The 17,249-nt window shown below is 36.4% G+C and overlaps 1 protein-coding gene across 17 annotated transcripts in view; it reads right to left on the bottom strand.

The window, feature by feature from the left end:
- The window catches only part of ATG5 (autophagy related 5), a 234,153-nt gene that overhangs the window by 162,146 nt on the left and 54,758 nt on the right, over positions 1-17,249 (bottom strand). For 13 of the 17 annotated variants that reach the window (XR_014833090.1, XR_014833114.1, XM_085004864.1 and 10 more), the window contains one exon: positions 6,175-6,269. The exons of the other annotated variants lie outside the window; for them this stretch is intronic. Coding sequence is in view for 11 of the 13 variants with exons in the window: in XM_085004864.1 (XP_084860990.1) it covers positions 6,175-6,269 (95 nt within the window). In the remaining 2 variants the exon portion in view is untranslated. The remainder of the gene's footprint in view (positions 1-6,174; positions 6,270-17,249) is intronic. 17 annotated transcript variants of the gene reach the window in all.

The raw sequence follows: 17,249 nt of genomic DNA on the forward strand, positions 1-17,249 counted from the left end.
CCTACAAGGCATGACATGCAAATATTTGTGAGCAAATGAACTTACTGAATGAACAAGAAAAACTTTTCTTACATAAAGCATACTGGCAGGATAACATTTACAAATCCATTGCTTCTTGAAAAACAGAAATTATGTGCCTAATTTCTACTCTACAGTCTAAATACCAATGCCTGAAGACCTCAGTCATTTTACAAATCTTTTTAACATATACTTCATTAATCACATCTGTTTACCTGTGCTCTTCTAAATAACATTTTAGTTACATTTTTGAAACACTTCCTGCCATTAACCTCATCTCTAGAATACTGGCTAATATGAAGCACCTGGATTTCAGGAACACAGACCTGAAACCAACACACCAAACTAAACTGTTATGTAAATGACAGAAATGACACATTTTGGTCTGTAATGGATCTCTAAACTACTTTTGGACTTTTTTACTTTTACGACTAAAATGCTGTCACTGGATTATAGTCATTTTGAGCCCATGATAACTGAACTACAGATAAAAAAAGGGCTAAAGTTTTCCAATAATCTGTACAAAGGCCAACCTTTGAAGGTTATCACCAGTTTGAGATTTTCTAGGTTTCTATCAACTTATCTGGTCAGGGTGGACTTCACTTTATGAGACAATTATGTCTTGAAAATGCTATAAACTTAATTTTTACAAATAAAACTATATTTTGTTTGTAAATCTCACCTTGGTCTGGATTCTAGCGCTTCCATTTTTCATGTGTGTGCCCCAGAGCAAGTGATTTACAATTCCTCAGCCTCAGTTTTCTCACAGATAATGCTCTCTATATCATAAGTTTGTTTTGAGGCTTCCAATGATAAATGGGCCTCACTCAAGCATGCTCAGTGTCCCCTTCCTTTTTACCCCTTCCTATTCAGGAATTCTATTAGGACTCTGCAAAGAAAAAGAAAGTTTGGCAAAATTATGCCCTTTATTTTAATAAACCTGAATTTTTAGGCTTTATTTAAATTTACTTACTACTTTAAAGTCTCAAATAATACAGAGATTTATCACTAGGATATTATAGAAATGAAGCGTACAGATTAACCAAAATGCCACATAAGTAAAAACTACACTTAATCAATGGGATATCCCAACCATATAAACCAATCAGCTGTAAAGGAGTCAACAGCAGAAATCTGATATTATCTTTAGATCATATAATTAAGGTAAGCAGAAATCAGATCTCATCTTCCTTTGGTCAAGGTATGAATGAAGATTCAAAAATACAAAACAGGGAAAGGGAAAAAGCCAGCAAATGAACAATGGGCAAAACTAAGATTCCAAAATTTTTATATTCATTTAAGTATCTCACATCTAAAATTTTACTCAAATTTAAGAAAGAACCAAACCATAGAGGAGTAAGCCAACAATAAAGTTACTAGGTCAATAAAGAGAATAAAGCCCCTAGGTTTTGCCTCCAGTTTTGAGGAAAAACTGCCAATGTCTTGATAAAGGAAAGATCAGGCAGCAAGCTCTGCCCTAACAGAGTCCCCACCTGGCAGCCAGGTTTTGTCAAGCAAATTTTGAGAATTCTCTAGCTTCCCACTTTCTATCTAATTATAGAACTTTATGAAAACCATTCTCTCTCACACATACACATTCTCTTTCTCTTGTCCTCTCTTTCTGTATCTCTCTTTTAAATCCTTTAGTGTTATGATACAGAAGTAAGAGGTCAATCTTCCCCAGAAAAGAATGGTAAATTCGAAAGAGGAGATCTCCATTCTGTACATTTGTGCTATTATTCTAAAAACAATAATCCCATAAGCCCTACATTAAGTAACATTACAACACACTTTCCCTAAAAGAGCTTAAAGCATTTACAATCTAGAAACTATAGTATATGGTTAAATATATATACTAGAATCTAACCATCCAAATAAGTATTGAGGTATATATCTCAGATTGATTTTGGAACTCTTTTTTGGGGAGTCATCAGAGTCTGTGATACATTTTATTCAACTAAATTCCACAAATAAGATTCTTTGCTAGGCTCTGGGTATGCGTTACCATACATTACTGTGTAGTTCATGGTACAACAGAATAGCCCCAAACCAACTATTAATGACTAATGAGTGTTTTAATGAATTAACAAACATTTACAGATTTTCAGGATGAATCATTTTCAAAAATGATTGCAAGTCACACAAACAGCACCATAAAGGAAAGAACTGTGTTTACCATAAAAATAACAAATTTGCTCTGAAACCAGGAGTCTAAAATGTTTAAAAAAATAAGGAAGTGACTGATATAATTAGGTGAGTCTGTAATACAGCTTCTTTAAAGAACAATTCCAACCAGAGGTACAAAATTCACCCTTTTCATTTTGTGGATATGGAAATAAAGGTCCAACAGGACTGAATAAGCTCCTACTGAAACACAGCACACAGTCAGCATCACACCTCCCAGAGGCTTAGATTAGAAGCCTCCCTTCAGCACTCTGTGTAGGAAACACAACTTTTTTTCAAGGGGAGGTGCTTTATTAGCCTTTACATCTCAAACATCTGACAACTTTCTGAGCTCAGAGAGGTTTACATCAAGCCACAAACTATTAGAATAATTGAATAAAGCAAAACTGGGATCTTGATCTATCATGCACTGGTTTGTTGTTTTTTTGTTTTTTTTTTTTTTTTTCATGCAACCCTTCCAACAGCTCTTTTCTACTTGCTCCTACTATTCTCCAACATTTTAATTAATTTTAAAAGTGCAGAGTTCCTGTTGTGGCTCAGCAATAACGAACCTGACTATATTTATGAGGATGCATTGCTAAGTGGGTTAAGGATCCAGTGTTGCCATGAGCTGTGGTGTAAGTCACAGACACAACTCAGATCCCATGTTGCTGTGGCTATGGTGTAGGCTGGCAGGTGCAGCTCCAATTCAGTCCCTTGCCTGGGAACTTCCATATGCCTCGGTTGTGATCCATAAATAAATAACTAAATAAATAAAGCTTTGTTTTCTTGAACTATTACAAGAGCAGTATTCTTGGAACCTAAAATCAAGGAAACAGCTAGCTTTTTCAGTTTTGCATTATCTGAACTATAAATTCCTTTTTCAGCTTTAAAATTATGTGATTTTTGGTGCTTTTAATACTCTAAGATTCAATCAATGAAGTACTTTTGAAGCACTTACAGTGTACCTAACACTGCTAAATCCTACTACATAGAATTGAAAAGGAAAAAAAAAAAAATCTAACCTTGCCTTCAAATATAGCACTGACATGGTGAGGCTATTAGTGCATTCTGAGTGCTAGCTAGAACTGCCTAACTTGGGCACAGCACCAACCTCATCTAGGTCTAGATAAAAAATTGTGCTTCGGAATTTCTATAAATGTGATGCCACAACCACTGGCCCTAGGGGGACAGAGTCAAGCCGCCTGAGTCACTTCCACTTGTCCTATCACCTACCCTTTCCAAGCACAACCCCAAAGTGGGTGCTGTGTGAAAAAACATTGAAATCCACTCAGAAAACTTAAGGACCACTCTAAAATTCTGTGATAGTCTGTTATTGTTTTTTAATCTGTATTTTAATCACTGATAGCTATGTCAATGATGGTAAAGACCGAGCCTCTCCCTATGAAATTTACAGACCACACAAAGGATCCTATCCACTGTGGACACTATACTTTATCTGTAAAACCTGACTCAGTTTGGCTTTTCTCTGTGGAATAACTAAAGCATATCACTACTGAATCTAGGTCTGTACAGTCACTCCTGAGGTTTCTCTTAGTGAATACAAAGGTGGTCAGTACCCACTCATGTAAGGTGAAATACTTCTTTTCTCAATACAAGCAATTAGGCTTCCTGCTGTCTTTCTCATGTTATTATATGCAAATATAGGGACTGTTCTATATACCCACTATTGAGCATGACAGTTGCCAAAACTGTTCAACCTCTCTTTTCTGCTGGCTGCTCTCCCCTTCTTTTCCTTAACAGTGTTCTCTGCAAACCTCTCCTCTGCTGGGTTAATCTCTACTGGTTAATTCTAAGCCTCAATTGCCTTGTTCCATCATTCTCCTTCTTATCTGATATTCTTTCATAAAATAACAATTTTTTTCCTGTCTTATCTGATATTCTTTCACAAAATAACAATTTTTTTTCCATCTTATCCTTCCCTTTACTTCATTATACTGTTGATGATCCATGGCTTATGATACACTGAGTGACACTTTAGGAAGCAGCTTTACTGACACTATAACTATGTTTTTTACTGTAGGTAAGGTATAAAGGATATTGCCCGACCCCCTCTAAATAAGGCCACATGAGAAATTTCTTTTCTATGCAGTGTCCAAGAAAACTTAGCTTTCCCTAATGATCTAGTAAGTTTTCATCTTATAGAGAATAAAAAAAAATTATGTCTTGTCATATTTCTTTTCCCCTGGTTCTGGCTACAAAGAAACCTGGGGTCAAATTTTATAGATGAGTTTTAATAAATTTGAAGATCTTCACATATTCAAGGCTTAAGTAATTTCATGCTGGGTTTTCATTTTATATTTCTGGTGGCTCTAATTTTAAATCTTAAATTTCTTTCTGTTTGGTGAATACACAAAATATATCCTTTTAAACTGCCTCTGATTCTTCATAATACAAGATAAAGTATAAATAAAATAAACTATGGCATTTCTAAACCCACTGAATAATATCTATGCTTAACAAAGACCTGTGCAATTAAAATTTTAATTTTCTATTGAAAAAAGGAAGCAGAGGAATATAGCTTATTAGATCATCTGGTCTAATTCTAGCAGGCATTTGTCTCATTTTATTCCTATTATACGTATTATGAATCCATGATCTAAACATGGTCTATTTGCCATTAAATTAATGAAATAAATGAGAAATAACCTTGTTTAAGTCAGAAATACTTTTCATTCTTTGAGTATATTGAGATTTTTGTTTTTTGCTAATTTTCAATTGGACAGTTTGTTTTCCTCTTTGAACACACATTTATCTGATGGTTCTATTAAAAAGTAACTGTAGATAACAAGGAGTAAAGACTGAGATAGTAAAAATGGCTACAAAGGGAAGTTATGACACATCCCTTTGAGTCTGAATGTAAATCCTGCTGGATGAGAGTCCATGTCTGTGATACTGTGTTTCTAATTTCTTTTCATGATAGCAGGCACCTTTCTGGATACCTATGCATATCATTTAATAAAAATCTACTCAGTATGTGCTGTGTAGGAAACACATGGCAGTTTTAAAGTACTCTACAGAAACATGGAGTTTCTTTACCCAGTTAGAATGTATGGTAATGAGAAGCTACTACTTTTGTTGTACAACAATGAAAACCCATCATCTAAAACAAATACAGCGCATTCTCCCTATTTGTGGTAGTTATGTTCCATTATGTCACTGAAAACACTGAATTAACTAATACTGAATACCACTATTCTTAGGGGGAGTACAAGGATTACTGCAAACCTCTGGTCCCATGTTCTTCAACTCATCAAAAATATATAACCTCATTTTATGTATGTTTCTGTCTAAAGACAAGCGCTTCAGCACTATGCTTGGGAGTCATTTTTAACATCGAAATTACCAACAAAAAGCACAAAAACATGAAGAATGTGGCACTAAACAAACTGGGAGAAGTTACGTATTTATAGGATGAAAGCAGAAAAAGAAGGCACAGCATCACTGAAAATGTGTACATGGGGCAAATCAAATTTTTCATCATGCTGCAAATGTCCAGGATAGTGCCACTGAGTATTCACTGTGAGGCTGCAAATAAATTTTAGCAAGCAGGCAAATCTGCAAACACAGGAGTTCCTGCCATGGCACAGTGGTTAATGAATCTGACTAGGAACCATTACCGTAAGCTGTGGTGTAGGTCGCAGACGAGGCTTGGATCCCACGCCACGGTGGCTCTGGCGTAGGCCGGCGGCTACAGCTCCAGTTGGACCCCTAGCCTGGGAACCTCCATATGCTGTGAGAGTGGCCCTAGAAAAGACCAAAAAAAAAAAAAAAAATCTGCAAATAAAGAAGATCGACTATATGAGTCACATATTTCAGTGTAGTCTCTGATTTAATTGCCACCAAAAGAAAGAGATCTGGAAAGCCCTAGTAAATACTAATGAGTTGCTGTCTGGACTAGAGTGCTTCAAGAAGTAATAAGATGTTTGAGGTTTTCATAAGTTGGTATTGTTAAAAAAGGTTACTTCCTACCTGGTATATTCTAAAAGGGATGTAACGAAATCCATTTTCTTCTGCAGGATATTCCATGAGTTTCCGATTGATGGCCCAAAACTGGTCAAATCTGTCTGTAATGATAAATTATTTATCAAAAATGAACATTGTAATTTAATACTTCACATGAAGAGATGAAAGTTACTAAACATCCATCCTCAGAGAAGTTTCTGAAAGGGCATTATTTATATATTATTTCTTCTTAAACTTAACTTTCCATAACTAAACATGAAGCAAGATATAAAATTAATTTTTTCCTACATTGTTGCTTCCTCTTCCTAGATATTTCCATAGACCTTTTTTTCCTCATAAGAGAAACACTACACAGATTATAATTACTTACATTATCAAGACAAAAAAACAGGTATAGATGAATGTCTTGATGCCCTTGTCCCTACTCCTACTGTCTGTCTAAACTATAAAGGCACAGCTTCAAGTGACCTTAATTTTAATCAGAGCTTGTTTAAAGAAACAAAGTTAAAATAACAAACAGTACACACTGAACAGCAAAAAGATAAAATTTTAGGACAGGCTTTGAAAGAAATGTTAAACTGACAAATAATCGTCAGTTGCAGCTTAATCTTAGATTGATTAAGCAACTCCTTTTTTAAAAACTTCAGGCTTGGAGTTCCCATTGTTGGCTCAGTGGGTTTAGAACCCAGCTAGTATCCATGAGGATGAGGGTTTGATCTCTGGCTTTGATCACTGGGTTAAGGATCTGGCATTGCTGCAAGTTGCAGCACAGATCACAGATGTGGCTTGGATCCAGTGTTGCTATGGCTGTGGCGAAGGCCAGCAGCTTATGCCACAGATGTGTCCATAAAAAGGAAAAATAAATAAAAATTAAAAATTACAGGCTTGATTAAAAAAAAACTACTTTATGGATATATAATTCACATACCATAAAACCACCCTTCTGAAGTATATTACTGAATGGTTTTCAGTATATCTGGAGTTGAGCAACCACTGCAAATACCTAATTTCAGAGCATTTTCATTATCCCCAAAAGAGACCTATACCAATGAATAGTTACTCCCTGTCCCCTCCTCGATCCTCTGGAAATCTCTAATCTCTATTCCATTCCAGACATTTCATACAGGAATTATATAATGTAGTCTTTTGCATTTGTTTTTTTTTTTAAACTATCTTTTCAAGGTTCATTCAGGTTGTAGCATGTATGAGAACCTCATTAGTTTTTATGACCAAATTATATGGAGACACCACGTTGTTTACCCATTTATCAATTTATGGACATTTGGGTTTTCGGCTATTCATGAACATTCACATACAAGTTTTTGTGTGGATGTATATTTTCAATTTTCTTGAGCATATTACGAAGGAATGGAATTGCTGAGTTAACGTGGTAACTATTTAACTGCCATATGCTAACTATATTTTGAGGAACTGCCAAACTATTTCTAAAGTGGCTGTACCACTTTCCATTCCTACAAATAATATGTGAGGGTTCTGATTTGTCCACATCCTTGCCAACATGTTATTGTTTGTCTTTCTTATTACAGTCATCTAGTGGGTGTGTTATTGTCTGTCTTCCTTATTATAGTCATCCCAGTGGGTGTGAAGTCGTATCTCTTTATGGTTTTGATTTTCATTTCCCTAAAGACTAGTTATGCTGAGTATCTTTTCATTTGTTTACTGGTTATTTACATATTTTCTTTGGAAAAATGTCAATTAAATCCTTTGCCCCCCTTTTAATTGTTTTTTTGGTCTTTCTGTTACTGAGTATTATAAAAGTTCTCTATGTAGTCTGTGTACAAACCCCTTATCTGATAAATAACATACTATTTTTTCCTTCATTCTGGGTTTTGTGTTAACTCACTCAGAATTTTTCCTTAAAATATTTTTACACACAGAATTTCATCTCTGAATTAAACTTTTGTAAAGCACATGAATGCTCCAGAAACTCACATCGGCCCTGGTGTTAAAGCTTATTCTCCACTACTAGACTCAACCCAACTAACTGGCAATCTATTCATACTGCTTAAGTATCACAATTATATATATAAAAAACAAGTTTAGTTAGTTGTCCTATATGACTGTGATAGGCTCTAGGCCTTCTTTACTCTCATCTTCAACTCCAATCTGGGAAAAGACTCATACAACATTAGAACTGGTAGGATAGGGAATTAAGAGCCCAGTCAGTCCAGGGCAATTTCACAGATGAAAACTAATTCCAGGTTATTATGAGTTTAGTTAAGAACCAAGACCAGAGAAGTCCACAACCATTTCAGCAGTTGTAACCATCAAACTGTCTTAATGCTGAGTAGCTCATTTAACCACAGTCCGTTCACATATAAATCAATTCTTCATTTAACGCTTTTAAAAAGATATCTTTCTCTATCAAATATCAAGTAAGAATAGCTAAATAAAATTATTCTTCATGCATAGCTGAAATTTAACCCACTGTCTCATCATTAAATCTCTAGGACCTACCACAGTACATAACATATGCATAGTGTATGCATAACATATGCTCTTGAATCAAAGAATGAATAACAGAGTACAGGGTGTATAACTTTTCATTAAAAATTTTGGGATTCTAATCCTAAGTCTACAACTAAATAGCTATACGACTAGAAACAAATCAGCTAAGAATTCTACCCTAATTCACTTACAGATGAGATAAAGGAGTTAAACAGTTCTGTTAGACCTTCTAAAAATAAAGTTTTGTAATTATTTAAGATACCCTCTTTATTAAAATATAACATTAAAAACCATAAGCAAACCTTTATAAAAGGAAAGATTTACACTGTTTCTAACAGAGAGGGAAAAAAGTAGGTTAAAGCAATGATTCTTAACTAGGGAAGATTTTGCTCCTGTGTGGGTCTGAAGACATTTCTGGATGCCATCAATATATGTGTGTGTTACTAGCATCAGTGGGTAAAGGACAGGATGCTGCTAAACATACTACAATGCACTAAACAGAGAGCTCCCCACAACCAGGAATTATCTGACCTAAAATGCCAATAGGGCTAAAGGAAGGAAAACAAATACAGTAACTAAATAAATAAAGTATAGAAAGGTGCTTAGTAAAAAGCTTTTACATATCTATACTGCAAAGAAAGTAAACGGAAAGTAGAAACAGTATTGTGCACAGTACCAATTTACTGACTCTCAGCTCCATGTTCACCCTTTAGCATATGCACTGCCATAAAGAACACGGTTTCTTCAAGTATCTCTGCTCTGACAACCACATGAAGCTTTCTCAGTAGAAAGCAGTGAAAGAATACCGCAGGAAAAAGGGGCTCCTGCCTGCACGGGGACAGGGAAGGACTTCGCCCTTATCAGCACCCTGACTTCCTCTGCAGGCCCATATGAGTGAGTGGCTGGCCTACAGTTTCCGAGGGAGCTGCCATTCCCTCTGCATGCCTGTGCCACTTGCTGCTGGTGGCCCGCAGCCCAGATTTTCCTGATTTTCCAGCAACTGCAGACCAGCTCCAATCCAGGCAAAATAATGAACTCCTCTATTAATCCAGTGGACTGGAATATACCTTCTCAAAGGTTCTAAATCCAGCCTTGGGAAGGAACTCCTTGTAAGTGTGACCTTCCTCTTTAGCCCTCTGGTAACAGATACAGTTTTCTTATGTCTTCAGTTATTTTTTTTTATCAGAGTTTAATAAATAAAGCTATTTATAAAACTTAACCTGGTTAACCTTCTGTGTGGTTTCTATCTCCAGGGACTATACCTGGTCTGATACAACTATGTTTAAAAGGGATTAAGACATAATAAGAGATCTGTATTAATATTCCTTTAATCTTTTAATCAAAATGTCATGTTCTTATATAAAGTAGGCATTTCCACAACAACACTAAAAGCATTCCAACCAAGAATAATCTACCTTTTATGTGTCATATTTATTAACAAATAAGACACAAAAGAAGGAATTAAAAGAAAATCTGTGCTGAGAAGTTTATAACCAAATGTCTTTCACACTGGGTTTTGTAACAACTAGTATCTCTTTTATTCCTTAGTCAATAATTAAAGTTGGAATAAGGATGTACTGCTAACTTCCTACATATTAATGAATTAAGTACATACCAACCTGTTACCAAGCAATATTTTGAATATTGGAACTATGTTATTAGTTATTATACTAAGTTGTACATTTAGTTGTGTTATTGGCCATGAAAACAGTACTTAGAAGTAGAAGAAGCTCAATGGTCTTTAGCTGCTCATTTTTTACACTGTAAATTTAGGCAAATGTTCATCTATTTCAAGAGCTCTCAAATTAATTTAGTTCTAATTCTAAAACAAAACAAGTAACTAAGTAGAAGAAAATTAAAACTAGCAGCTTTAAAAGAATGAGAGAAAAGAAGGTAACTTATACACTTCTTGCCAGAGCTATTAAGAATATGATATGTTGGTTTCTGTTTAACATTCACTTAGGAAGGCTATTCAATCGGGGGTCACAAAATTGAAGGGCTGTGTACAGAAGGGCAATTTTATTTAAAAAAAAAAAGATATTAAAAATAGAATTCCTCAAAATCCTGGTAGGTACCAATCTTTTTCTCATTCTCTGCTGCATTAAACTTTTTTTTTTTTTACAGTCGTACCCGTGGCATATGGAAGTTTCTGGGCTAGGGGTCGAATTGGAGCTGCAGCTGAGGCCACAGCGACATCGGATCTGCTACCTATTTTGCAGAATGAGGCAACACTGGATGCTTGACCCACTGAGAGAGGCCGGGGATCAAACGTGTATCTTCATGAAGAATATACTGGGTTCTTAGCCTGCTGAGCCACAATGGGAACTCTGAATCAACCTTTTATATTGGTCTTGGAAATTTAAAAAAATCCAGAATTTTTTTTTTTTAAATCAGAGATCTTCCAAAGAAACATGAGAAATAAACTGATTAATTTGTATTTTTTTATTCCTCACATGGAAAAAACTGCAGAAAAAAGTGGCAATTTTAAAGGATCTATCTGTTCTTTCACTTAAACTTTTATTAAGAGCTCAAGGCAAATTTGAGCTCAAGGCAAATTTCTGAACATTCGAATGTAACAAGTAGTATATTTGTCTACAAGATCCCACAGGAGACGTGAAAGACACCTAAGGGACTGCAACTCAGTTTGAATTCCATAAAGCCTCAGTTCCATAATGTGGCACTGATGCCTGGGGGAAAAAAACAAAGAAAAGGGGTGAAACAGCCTCCACATCCACACCATCCCCCTCTGCTTAGTTGCATCAGTGATGTCAAAAAGAACAGATTTACCGCACTCTAAGTGTCAGATCCTTTTGGCCCGACTTTAAGCTTTTCTTTGAAGAGTGTAAGGACAAAGTGGTTGAAAATCACTGCTGAAGGGAACTCACTCTTCACAACATTTTGCATTTATCAACAGTATTATTCAAACTAGTACTATAAGTGGCCATGTAATATATGCAGTATTTTGACCAGAGGCCTTCAAAATTTGTAACAGAAAGCATATCTAAGTATAGGCATATTTGAATTAATTTCTTCATACGTAATATATTAAAAATCTTTGTAAAGCAAATAGGGGAAAAGACCAGTAATTACTGGTAGGTGCCAAACACAGGTGTGTTAAATAAGTGACCCGTATCGTCAAACTCATTGTCCTCTGAGTCATATGTTAACAGGACAGTTAGGCTGAACCGGGGCAGGGGGCATCCTCTGTACAACAGCACATCCCCTGGTGCTTGGATGCTGCTCATCACACAGCTACACCCACATGTTTCTACGTGTTCTTCTGTTTGAGGTTTCAAGTTGCTGAGATATATCTGGTGGGGAGGCTCTAACCAAAGTAAAGAAGCTTTGCAAAGGCTTCAAGACCCCTACAAATCCTTCATGAAGACGGAAGTAGGCAGGACTAGCAAGCTGCCCCCTGCATTAAGGTTGAGGAGAGAACCAATCCAGGAGAAGGCCAATCCTTAACCCTGTACATAAACACTCTTCATAGCAGGAGGCTTGTACCCTGGGGAAATTTGTTGTTTGAGTGACTCAGAAGAGCAATAAAACCTGGGACTGAGGGAAATTTGGGCCTGGACCATCCCTGTCTTCATAATAAAGTGAGAGAAGACATTTACATAGTCTTCCTTTAAGCCATGGAGATACATCCCAAGACCTCCAGTTGATGCCTGAAACTGTGGCTAGTGCTGAAACCTATATGTGTGTGTGTGTGTGTGTGTGTGTGTTTCCCATACCTGAACACCTATAATAAAGTTTAATTTATAAACTAGAAACAGGAAGAGAATATACTGGCTGTCAGCAGCACTGATGCTTTGGGACAATTCTTAAGTAAAATAAGGGTTACCTGAACACCAGCACTGGGATACCACAACCCTTGACATGATAACTTGGCTACCCTATGGCTAATGGGAGAGTAGCATACACAGTGTGGACAGGCTGGAATCACCTCTTATAATTTGCATACCAAGGTGAGACAGAGCTAGCTTTCATCATGCTACTCAGAACTGTGCACAATTTAAAATTTACGAATTGTTTATTTCTGGAATTTTTCATTTAATATTTTCAGACCACATGCATCCACAGGTAACTGAAACAGTAGAAAATGAAACCACAGCTAAGAAGGAACTACCATACTCCTCTGTCCTTTAAAAAAAATAAGTGCTACAGTCTGGATAACTGACTTCCAGGAGAGGAATATATATATATATATATATATATATATATATATATATATACACACATTTTAGGGTGCAATTCTCTCTGTATTCATTGCTACTACTTTCATCTAAACCACTATTATCTCTGTATCTGAACCACTGTGACATCCTCCTAGTTGGTTTCTGCCCTTCCACTTGTATCCCCAATATACAGCATCCTGAATGCTCTTTTAAAACATAAACTGAATCATACCATTAATGAATAAATTTCCAAACACTTTTCTAATGGGCCAGAATGACTAAGGCTTTATGACATACTTTAACAATGATTATCTGAAGTACCTGAATCATTAAAAAGAAAAAAAATCATTAAAAAGAAAAAAAAAATCCTTACTGGCTGCAAATGGGGCAGACTGCATGAAACCCAAATTCTGCATCAAAGCAACTATCATGTCAATAATAAAATACCTTCTTCCCAGGAAGCAGGTTCCTTTTGGGCCCCACTCCACCCCCTTGCACAGACCCCCGGTATCCCTCTGAGATCTCACTGCCTATTAGTCTGCTTACTTACTAAAGCTCCAAGTTACGCTAGTTTTCTTTCCTGTCCCTAGAAAACACCAAGCTTGTTCCCATATCACAGCTTCAGCAGCCCAGAATCCCCACTTTTCTCATCTTCACAGAGCTGCTTCTTTCTCATCATTCAAGTCTCAACAAAAGGGCCACCACCTCAGGGAAGATTTTCCTCACAATTCTAGCTAAAGCATTGTTCTATTTTCTTTACCATTGTTACACTTACCATTCTTGGAAATTACCCTATTTGTGTGCTTAATTATTACTGTCTCTCTCTCCCAACTAAAATATCAGTTTCATGAGAGCAAGGCCTTTGTCTTCAACACTAGAAAGTTCATGGCACAAAGTACAGGCTCAATGCATGTTTGTTAAGTGACTAAATAGGCAAATGACTGATTCAGACAAATGGGGAGCAACAAAAAAGAATCTCCAATGTAGCAGAGCACAGAAGAAAGAGCAGACACTCTGGAACCACACTGCCTGGGTTTGCTTCCAGGCCCTGCCATTTAATAGCTAGGAGAGTTGAGCAACATATTTTTAAACTTCTGTATCAATTTCCTCATTTGTAAAATCAAGATATTAATAGTATTCATAAAGTAATTGGAAAGAATAAAGGAGTTAATATATACAAAATACTCGGAAGAGTACTTGGCACAAAGTCAGTGCTACATAAAGGTTTTGTCTCTTAGGCTGCCTCAGATTCAATAAGAAAAGACACAAAGCTTCTGAACTGAGTAACAAAGTAAGTGAAGGGTTAAAATAGTATGGGAAAGTGATTCTGCCAAAACCCCATCATTATAAGATTGTTGGAGTGTTCAGCCTGGCTCATTACCAAGGAGTTCGCAACACTCACAAGAAATTCGACGTGAAAGCTGCCTCCTGAAGTTATGCAATTGACTGGCCTTTGCTAGCCACAGTGGGGTGAACAAGAGCCATAACACAATCCAGCTGTAACATTTTACAACACCAAACTCCCTCTGCACCCCCTTCTGCTTCCTCCAATGGTTTCAACTACCCTGTAAGGCCCTATCTTCTCACTCTGGGGGAGCAATTTAGTTGCCATTTACCTTCCATCAATTTCCAATGTGTTCATCTCCAAGTACACCATGAAATGGTGGAGGGAGCAGGAAAGGTCCAAAAAGCACTAAGCAGTCCTCCAGTTTTGTCAGGCTAGTCTGAGTTCCACCTCTACTAACATTAAAATCTAAAATACTCCTTCTCAATCTCTCTCGCTCCTGACATCTCTTAAAATAGTGGGGAGAGGGAATAAGCATGGTGGGGAAAAAATGAGGTTTTCCTGTTAATCTAGGTGGACAAGAGGTTCACAATTAAAAAAAAATATATTGCTGGAAACTTAAAGAAAACTAGTTTTACTAAATATTGTAAAAAAGCAGACTGTAAATTTTAATTTCAACACCACCAGTTAACAAACAGTAACTGTTAGTTACAATATCTTTAATGAATTCCAAGAGTCAATCCCAGTAACTGACTTTACTTTTAAATAGAATTCAATTACTATATTCCAACCAATTAAGAGTCTACATCTAATTTATTTTCAAATTGGACCAATAACAATATAAAAGAATTCAAAATTCAAAAATTTTATAACATAAAAAACCCCCAACTTATTCTATGTGCTCATGTTAAAATTTTAAAAAAAAGTAAGAATAACCCTCAATTATATTCAAGTCTTCACAAACTTTAAACGACAATTTTTAAAGTTTGCCAAATAGAGGTTTACAGAGCTGCTGCACAGTGATAGGTGAAGACTAATTAACTAAATGTATTCTGTGTAAATCATCTATAGATTTTTAACCAGATTACCTGATGTTACCTTTTAAAACTACTGTAAATTAAGAAAACATCTTTGCTCTCAGGTTAAATTACCGTTTATGACTTTCCTAAATTCAGACGGCCAGAAATAAATTTAACATGTAATCGAGCCCATTTTCACTTAATTGAGAGCACTCCAAAGTCATAGGACAAAAATAAAAATCTGTTTTAATTTTTGAAAGACCAGCAAAGAAAAAGACGTCCACTATATTACTACATTTCTACAATGTTTATGCAGGATATTCTGTCTTCATTCTAATACAAACCCCTCATGCTTCTGATGAGAAACTGTAAACAATAAAATTCTATTAATAATTACTCACAAACAACAAAAGCTTGGAGTTCCCTTCATGGTGCAGCGGAAATGAGTCCAACTAGAGGGTTTGATGAGGATGTGGGTTTGATCCCTGGCCTCAGTTAGTGGGTTGGGTATCCAGCGTTGCTGTGAGCTGTGGTCTAAGTTGCAGACGTGCCTCAGATCCCGTATTGCTGTTGCTGTGGCTGTGGCATATGCCAGCAGCTGTAGCTCCGATTTGACCTGTAGCCTGGGAACTTCCATATGCCACAGATGTGGCCCTAAAAAGCAAAAATACACAAAAACCAAAAAGCTTAAAAAAGGCAGGGGTGGGGAGAAGCCAGTGGTCACTGGAGATGCAGGATACAATGCACCATTTCTCACTTTTAGCTGCCCACTTGGATCACCTGAGAAGCTTTTTAAAAAAACTAGTATCAGGAACCCACAGACCAGTTATTTCAGACTCCCTGGTAATCTGAAGGTTATAAACATATTCAGAACTAGATCAAGTGCCACACAAAAGGCTGGAAAGGGAGATGAAAGGTGGCAAAAGAAGGAAAAGGAAAAATATAGAAGATATGTGTTACTGTAAAGTCTTACCGAAATGACAGCATACTATTGATTCGTCATTTAATACTTAACTCAACAAAAATAAAATAATCCCCATCATCCAGAAACAATTATAGCTAGCTAAGTTTACAATAAGAAGTTCACATGGTTAAGTTTACATACAAGAAGAGCTAACTGATTAAAATAACTGTTTAATTTGTTTATATTTCAAATTCCTTTTGTTTAAAGAATACAGTTCCAACACACAGCCTAAATGAGTCACTGTAACAACTGAACATACTAGTTCTCAAAGGCTGAGCTGGTGGAACAGATGAGAAATTTCATTAATAAACTGGCCTAGGCTTTAAGCTTTCAAATGTATCTTGCAAGGCTGTTGTGATGACCGTGATAATTCATGCAAAGTACCAAACACAGAACTTGTGGCTTCAATAATGGTCACTTGCTACTCTAACAGAGAAGCCATTTTATCCAAGAATTCTCCATCACCTCTCTCAGAGCCGTGGTTCCCAAATGTGCTGATTTGCTGCCGAGGGGCTATGTGGCAATGTCTGATGACATTTTTTAAGTCCTGACTGAGAATGAGGAGTAGTGTGATACTGGCATCTAGTGAGTGGACAGAGGCCAGGAACGCTGCCAAACATCCTACAGTGCAGAGAAGAGTCCCTCCCCGCCACCACCCCAACATCAAAGAATTACCTGTCCAAAATTTCTAACAGCGCCAAGGTTGAGAAAGTTTACACCAGAGCAGTGGTTCTCAAACCCTGGTGCATCAATCACCTGGAGGGGTGCTGAGCCACAGTTTGCTGGGATCTACCTCAGAGTTTCTAATATACTTGGTTTCTGATGCATTTCTAATCAGTTCCTAGGTAATGCTGATGGTTCTGTCCCATTTGTCTACACTTTGAGAAAGACTGATTGAGAGAAAAATGATGAGGAGCTAATTGACAAAACAAATCTTAGGGAAAGTAAGTATACTTGGAGTTTTCCGTCCTCTTAAGAAGAATTACGATACTGGTTTCAAAACAGAAGATTCACTTAAAAACAAAATATTAAACTATATATGCATATATACCTTATCATGGTCTTGGCAATGATTTTTTTTCAATCTGACATCAAAAACAAAAGCAACAAAAGCAGAAGTAAACAAGTAGAATTACACTGAACTAAAAGCTTCTGCACAGCAAAAG

The sequence above is a fragment of the Sus scrofa genome, chromosome 1 (assembly GCF_054392235.1).
Source record: "Sus scrofa isolate SSC_HxYL_T2T_F1_AM1 chromosome 1, Sscrofa_HxYL_maternal_Yorkshire_Landrace_v2.0, whole genome shotgun sequence".
Lineage (NCBI taxonomy): Eukaryota > Metazoa > Chordata > Mammalia > Artiodactyla > Suidae > Sus > Sus scrofa.